We start from the raw sequence: 8,719 nt of genomic DNA on the forward strand, positions 1-8,719 counted from the left end.
AATTACTGAGAGTGGTTTGTATATTTGACATGTTTTTAATTATATTCACAATTGTATATATTAAAAATGTTGAGGTATGTTTATAGTTATAGTAGACCAAGAAACAACTGATATCAGTGAAGTGCCACAAATTAATGTCAAAGAAGTGGCTCTTGAACAACATGATGTTGATGCTATTAATGATGAAGGAATTACAGTTTCTACAAATGAAGGCTTAGGTAACATGTTTTTTGAAATTTAGACAAATTAATTATATAACATTTTAAAATAATTCAGTTAATAGATATGTTATCTACTTTTTTTTTTATATTTGGCATTTTTGTTCATTTAAGAAATGTTTTTGTTGAGACAATCCATGTTAACTGTTATTTAATTCTAATTAAATTTTAATATAAATATAATTTCTATCTATTATAATGTTGTACCCTGTACAATTATGTCCACCCTGTATATTTTATTTTTGTATAGTCAATCAATTCTTTCACTGGCCTACGTGACTGCGGACATGCGAGCGAGCCTTTGGAATCTGCCGAGTGGACATATTCCAGGACTCGCTCGGGCCGAGGCGCTCACACGGAGAGGGTCACGTAGTCAGTCGGTCTAGACGCGATTACACGGCTCCACGGTTTGCCGTGTTCACAACTCCAGTTAAGCTGGATCTAGTATATTATACATTATTTTATCCATTATTTTATCTATTATTTTTAATTACAGTACACATTCATTATTTAAGTGTTTTGTTTTGTTTTAATTACAATTAATCCTCTCACTCTCTACCGTAACGCAGTGTTTAAAGAATAGATCACGGTGCGAATACTTCAATAATATTAATATCAGTTGCGCAAACAGCCAATCAACAAGCAGTAAATTTGTGGGTCGCCATTACGAAAAGGTTGGGAAACATTGCTTTAGGGAACCAATAAAACATAATTAGCGATTGTATCATAGTGTTGATTTATATTGGCTGAAACTTCTTACAGTGTCACATGATGTAGTTTGCACATTTTTAATTACAGGAATTTCTCCGAGGGTTAAATTACATTAACTGTCCTCGTTCAATTCGCAATTTAATACTTTATTAATTATAATTTTATATCCTTTAAGATTATATGTAATGCACTAATACCCAACAAAATATATCTTATCTTGGATTTTATATTAATACCTTCAACTTTTATTAAGTGTGTTTATCTTTTTCGGCCTTTAAACACAAATGAAACAAATATGGTCGACCAATACTAACTTGTGACTATGTTGAAATGGCTGATTCCATCCACGCGACCGCACCAGCCCTGTGATTAGACAATTGCCTATGACGGCACAACGCTGTGTATAAATGAAAATAAATCACAGAATTGGTACGTGCGACTATTCAAGCACAGTCACCAACGAAACAACTGCAATGTTGTGAACCGGGTAACTTGTCAACACATATGCGGAGGTGATCGTTTAAAGGTTGATTAAATAAGAGTCCAGATGTATAAGTAAAGATATTTAATTTACACAATTACAGCAAATACATATATTTTAACATAGAGAGTAAATGAAGACTAAGGACTTGCCGGCGACTTGCACAGTGTGTGTGTCGGAATACAAGTGAAGTAGTCTTCGTTCTAGCGGTAGTACGTGTTACCATGGTCTTAATGGCCCTACGTGGCATCATGCGTCAACTTATAATCACACATTAGTAATATTTCACACACCTTTCAGGATGTATGCCCTCGATTTCTAATTACAGAGGACTCAGTGAAATCGGACAATGTCCATCCGCGCTATGCATATCAAATCCATGTACTTATAACACCTCCCCAACAAAATGATGATTTAACGACAGGAAAAACCTCCATACCTGCTACCACTGTTTGTTATATTTACAAAATATACTGATATACAATTATATAATATGTAGTACTTATTTATTACAAAAATGTTCCTTATTTTCTAATGTTAGTACACATATATTAAATTTTACACTTCTGGTGCGCAAGTTTTAATTCTACTACACACGTCATGATACGATCCAATAGCTAGAATATATGGTTATATATTTATCATTTCTACATCTGGTGAGTTTCGAGGTACCACTATACTGCGCTTTAAAATATGTAAAGTCCGTTTATTTTTCTGTTTTTTTATTATCTTTACACCCACGTATGTTATCGCTATTACCACTATAATTATGAACAAATATGTATGCAAATCACTCTTGTTTTCTAATTTATTTCGATTTATCTCCTCTTCTATCATTAAATCTAATTCACTTATTGATTTTGAATAATCCCCCATATCATTTAATTTTATTATGGGTTTACTATGCGTTATTACCTTTTTTAATTTTGTCTTTATAAAATTGGGGATTGTTAAATTTGTTACTAATTCCGTCTCTGGAATAAAGTCCACATAATTAGATGAATTTAAATGCCTATTAGGTGTTAGTACCATCTGGGGTGTATATGCCCTGCATGTTTCGGCTAAAGTTATTGCTCCTATCCTTGTTAACTGTGTATTTATGGTTTGGTCTCTGTCTTCACATGATATTGCCAAATTATCCATAGATTTTATAATAAATATCCAAGTATTATGATACACACTTCGCGTTATGTCTAAATACCTAATTGAGCATGTGGCTGGCATACTAGTTGGTTTTATGAATAACTCTTTCTCACAAGGAACCTCAGTTGTTCCTAACCTTAGGGGTTGAGTTTCCGGACACAAAGTTCATGTTGCTAACTCTTTACACGTTGCTATTTGATGTGACGATAGTGTTAAATAGTACTCGTGAGTTTTATAAATGGCCATGTAGTTGAGTTCAGGTACTATATACATAAAATGATTATTTTTTCTAACAGGTAATGGTATTACATGATATAATGTTAACTCTATTGGATTTATTAAAGGGTTTATTTATTAAAGGATTTATTAAAATTTATTGATTATTTCGAATATCAGCGTTTCGTTTGAATATACTATATTTAACCTAGACATTTTACTCAATTCATAATGTTCAAATCAAACGGTAATTTTTGTTCCCGCGTTAAATTCAAAGATATATCTTTTAATTGTTTACGTAACTCGGTCACAGAGATTATGCTGGAGTGTATAATTCCTCCTTCAGCGGCCATTATTATATCACATATGGTGTCCGTTTCAAATATTAGCTGTTGGAATAATAGCGTTAGTAATGATATTTGACTGTTTATGTTGGATCGCGCTTCGGTTATATCATAATCTACAAATGTTTCGCTAACATGGATTGCTAATTGGTCGTACAAAAGCTTTAATGTATTTATTTGCTCCTGCATTTTACGAGCTTCCCTAAAGGTATTTTCAGTTGCTTTTAATATACTAGTTTGCTTTTTTTAGTATCCTCAATATGTTAGTATTACTGATTTGCAATTCCTCAATTTGTTTATTGTATAATTCTGCGTCCGTATTATCTAATGTACCAAACAATGTTTTCTGAATATTCCCTACTTTATTAATTAAACCCCTTTTTATTCTTGGATTTACTTCGGAATCGTCAATTGACTGTAACATAAAAAATTTTTTCCTAAAAATTTCTTTTTCCAGCGAGTTAGAAACTAAACGGAAGTTATTGCAATCGTTTTCGAATTTCGCGCTATAGGCGTTTGTTAGTTTATTACAAAGCCCTAATGTTTTATTATAAAATTCCATAGTATTTATAGTTCTTAAATTAAAATTATTTAACTTAATATATATTAAAAATTTCCAATCCGAATTTGTCAACCGCAATGATCCCTGATTTTCGAAATACATCCCACTTTCATGGGACATCATCGAGATCTGGTACGGTTTGGATTAAATGTATATATATTTGCTCATAGCAATGAATATAATATAATATCTAAAAAAAATAGTTTTTCTATTAAATAAACTGAATATATAAATATCAAGTATACTTTTTGTACATGATATACGTAATATAGTCAAACACTATTACAGGAAGACGACAATTAGTATGCAGATGCCTTACCATAGGTATTATAGTCAAAAGTGAGTTTCCTCTTTTGGTTTCTGAAACTTGTTCAGATTTCCCTTATAGTTGTGTACCACCTCTGACTTTTTTACAGTAAAATCCTCTGACTACCAATCTTTCGACTTCCTCATAGAGCTTATAACTCTTCTATAATTGTTTATTTATTCATGAAATAACTTAACGTTATTTCTATGTATTGTCACTACACGTTTGTCTTTTTGTATTTTTATATTATATTCCCCTTCAATCTCTGTTACCATATATGGACCTATCCGTATAGGAGAAAGTTTAGTCTTCCTAGTGTTATCTACCACTAACACTATCACCTACATGTATTGCCTCTACTTTATTATCTTTATCATAATATTCCTTAGTTTTAATTTTTGTTTTTAACAAAGTGTTTCTAGCTTCCTGATAAGTTAACTGCCTTTTTTGTTTCATTTCATATGCATAATTATCATAAGTATAACAGGGTTCTAACTGTCTTTGTAATGATGATGGTACGTGAACTGGGTTACCATAAAGTAACTCGTACGGTTGATATTGAGTACTTTCATGTACAGCTGAATTAAATGAAAATACTACAAATGGTAAATGTTCACACCAGTCTTGTGCATACTTATCGACATAATGCCGTAGCATTTCTTTAATTACCCTGTGTGTTCTTTGTGTTCTTTCCAACCCCCCATTGGTTTGTGGGTGATATGGGCTAGCCAACATTTTAACTATTTTTAGAATTTTACAGGTTTTATTAAATATTTCGCTAACAAATTCAGGTCCATTATCGGTCAACATACTCATGGGTAATCCATGAATACATACGAAGTTGGTTACAAATGCCTTTGCAATTGTATTAGCCCTGTGATCTTCTATCGGAATTGCTAATAAAAATTTTGTAAGGTCATCCTGAATTGTTAGTATGTATGAATTGTTTTTATAAGATGTAGTTAATTTTCTTACTACATCCGAAAATATCTTTTGAAACGGTTTAGTAGATGTTGTTGTTATGGCCATGGGAATCTTATTTTTCTTTGAATACTTATTTTGTTGATATGACCTACAACTTTTTATATATTTTTTTACATCTTTTCTAATACCTTTCCACAATTCGAGCAGGATTTTTTAATTTATTACTATCCGTGTCCTCTATATTTACTTGAGCTATCATTACATCCGTGAATGTTTCGAATTCTAATTGGTTTAGACATAATGGTGCTAACGTTTTTTCCTCGTCCGATAAATTAATAACACTAACTAATACGTGCCCATTCCTGACTGTACTTAACACATTCCCTATTATCAATTGGTCTTTTATTTCGGTACGTTCAATTAATATGTGCTCTTGGTCACGAGCAACTGAATGGGTGGCCAATGCCATAATATATTCTACGCGTGGTGGAATTTTTATTTCACCTTCCAATGTAATTGTGTCGTATTCTAAATTTATCATCGATTTTTATAATTTTAAAAACGTTTGCCCTAATATTCCAGACTTAATCGTGGCTACCTCATTTTCTACTATATAGAACATTGTACTCCCTATTTTAGTATTATTCACTACTAATGGAATTTCTACTATACCTAATGTTTTTGTTAATTTATTATTTATTCCCTTTAAATATATTTGATTACCGAGTATTAATTTTACGTTCTCTTTTAACTCTGCCAAACGAACAACATTAACTCTACTACCGGTATCTACTAGAAATTCGGCTTTATTATTAATAAAACTAGAAGACTCGCATTCGATATGATAGTCTTCTAATGCTACGGTTACTTGCATTACACTATGTATGCCCCTAAGATCACCGACCACACAAGGGCTTTCTATTCTTGTGGTCGTGTCTCGTTTCCCGAATTATTTTCCTCCTTTTGTTTCCTTTTTTCTAAATTTTTCTTTTTATAACACTAGATTTCCGTATGCCCATTTTTAGAGTAGAAGGCACATATTACAAAAGTTCTAACAATTGGTTTATTAGTATTTTTACTATCGATGTTTTTATCTTTTTTATTTCGGCAATCCCTAGCATAGTGTCCATACTTTCCACACGTATGACACGTACCCTTATTATAACTTTGAGCGGATCTATTTTTAGTCCTATCTTTTTCTTAATCAAAGTTATTACTATTATTGTTATGTTGTGTTAAATTATTTTTTTCCTCTGCTAAAGCGATCTGTACTGCCTCTTCTAACGTTTTAGGATTTTTACTTTTAACCATAACTTTAATGTATTTAGAAACTCCCTCTAAAAATATATTTAACGCTTGCTCCCTTAAATTATTGCTAATTACTAGTGCATCATTCTTACATTTTCCTTGAGTATTTCCTTCAGAAACTTCTTTTAGTAAGTTACGTAATCTGTTCACATATTCTATTACAGACTCTTTAAAATTTTGTTTCGCACTATATAGCTCTATCTGCAAATACGCTACATTCTTAGGTTTCTCATAAGCATTCTTCAATAATTCCTTTAATGCTTCTAGACTACTTATAGTCTCATATTTTATTACCTCATATGCCTGACCTCTTAGCTTAGTTACGATTGTCCTCAACATAATGTCAATATCTGTTTCTGGAGTTATCTCCGCAACTAAATCACAAGCATTGGTAAAAAATACTAAGTCCTCATTCACACCTCCACTAAATTCTGGTATTAATTTTACTACTCGGTCTACGGTCTTATCTTTAGTACTAGTTGTATTCAACATTCCAGGGGACACCTCTCTCTCACTATTACCACCCATGGTCGTCATACTGGCTACAGACATATTATCAGCAGTGGTACCTACTATTATCTTACGAACAGCTGTTTCAGAGAGATTAAGTAAGGATAGTTCGTCCTCTAATGTGATATTTAAACTACTACGACGCGTATCAGACATGTATTAGTAAAATTAAAAAATGCTTACAATCTGCTGGTCATTTGAAAAGAAAAACGTTCCTTCGTAGATGGTTGACTTGTCGACTGGTTCGCTTCGAGTGTCGCTCAACGTTGACTGCTGTCTTCGTGAACGGAGAAGAGACCTCTGTAGTTGACGTTTGACGACTGTAGAGATCCCTGGTTCGGCACCAAAATTTGTTCCCTGTTGTGAACCGGGTAACTTGTCAACACATATGCGGAGGTGATCGTTTAAAGGTTGATTAAATAAGAGTCCAGATGTATAAGTAAAGTTATTTAATTTATACAATTACAGCAAATACATATATTTTAACATAGAGAGTAAATGAAGACTAAGGAATTGCCGGCGACTTGCACAGTGTGTGTGTCGGAATACAAGTGAAGTAGTCCTTATGTCTTCTGACTTATATACCAAACAGCAATAGGATGTACAGAAAGTTGTCCTCGTTCTGGCGGTAGTACGTGTTACCATGGTCTTAATGGCCCTACGTGGCATCATGCGTCAACTTATAATCACACATTAGTAATATTTCACACACCTTTGCAGGATGTATGCCCTCGATTTCTAATTACAGAGGACTCAGTGAAATTGGATAATGCCCATCCGCGCTGTGCATATCAAATCCATGTATTTACAACAGCAATGGTCCACAGCACTGGATAATGACACAATGAATGAAAAACACGTTATTCACAAAACGAAAATGACACTACTCAAAAAACGTGGCTGCGGACGTACGAAAACTTGAAACGAAATGAAATTTGATGTGCACACCACGAAGACACAAAAACGAGAGCGATATGGGGCTGACGACATTCACCACGAAGGCTAAGGCCGCCGGACACCGCAAAATGAAGATAAATGTCTCAATGCCACCACACTAAACCAAAAAACACGAGAACTTATGAAACTTTGTGGCACTGAGAACATGACTTTTACTTTTACAAAAACATAACCGCAAAACTTGAAAACGTGGAAATAACGACACCTTCATGCGATGATAACAGCACGATTGCGTACCCGGCCGGTCGCATACTGAGGCTTATCACCGCCGCCGACGAGGGCTGCGGATACCTTAGATCATATACAATTATATTGTATATATTGTATATGATCTATGGCGGATACGCTACGCATCGCACGAAAATGATAACATAAAATGACAAACAAATGAATTGATACAACATGAACATATAATATTACATTATATTATATTATATTATATTTTATTTATATTTGAATACTTATTAGATCAACGTGATCAAGAAATGGTGAACCTAGAATCTAAATCTGATAATCTTTCCCACAAAGAGAAAAAGAAAATGAAAAAAGAAGTAAGTAATTTTGTGACCATATTATTATTATAATTTATATAACAGGCCTGAATAATCATCTTTTATTGTAATAATGAGTTTCATTAATATTAGAACTTTAATTATTTATAATTTGTTGATTTTGTTGTGTTACTATTAAGTTGGAGTATCAAAAACAAATGGAGATGTTGACCAAAAAAGGAGGCCAGGGCCATAGTGAGCTAGGTGCCAATTTCTCAGTATCACAGATACAAAAGACAGCTGGTCAACTAGCAGCTATGGAACATGCGGTTGATATCAAAATTGATAGCTTTAGCATTGCAGCCAAGGGCCAGGACTTATTTGTCAACGCCAGTCTACTTATCGCACAAGGTCGGCGGTATGGTTTGGTTGGACCAAATGGTCACGGTAAAACAACGTTACTCAGACATATTGCTGAACGGTTATTTGATGTTCCACCAAGCATCGACATACTATATTGTGAACAGGAAGTAGTAGCAGATGAAAC

The 8,719-nt window shown here is 33.3% G+C and overlaps 2 protein-coding genes across 2 annotated transcripts in view; one reads left to right on the forward strand and one right to left on the reverse strand.

Moving 5' to 3' along the window:
• Positions 1–2,990: 2,990 nt before the first annotated feature.
• Positions 2,991–3,336, reverse strand: LOC112686888. Its single transcript, XM_025559354.1, has one exon. The coding sequence runs from the start codon at positions 3,300–3,302 to the stop codon at positions 2,991–2,993; it is 312 nt and encodes a 103-aa protein (XP_025415139.1). The 5' UTR covers positions 3,303–3,336.
• Positions 3,337–8,127: 4,791 nt separating this feature from the next.
• Positions 8,128–8,719, forward strand: part of LOC112686889 (ATP-binding cassette sub-family F member 1) — a gene marked incomplete at its 3' end in the record, with an annotated part of 6,370 nt that continues 5,778 nt past the window's right edge. The window contains 2 exon segments of the mRNA XM_025559355.1: positions 8,128–8,232; positions 8,373–8,719. Of these exon segments, the coding sequence (XP_025415140.1) occupies positions 8,167–8,232; positions 8,373–8,719 (413 nt within the window).

Source organism: Sipha flava, unplaced genomic scaffold (genome assembly GCF_003268045.1).
Source record: "Sipha flava isolate LNK unplaced genomic scaffold, YSA_version1 328_pilon_pilon, whole genome shotgun sequence".
In the NCBI taxonomy this organism is placed as follows: Eukaryota; Metazoa; Arthropoda; class Insecta; order Hemiptera; family Aphididae; genus Sipha; species Sipha flava.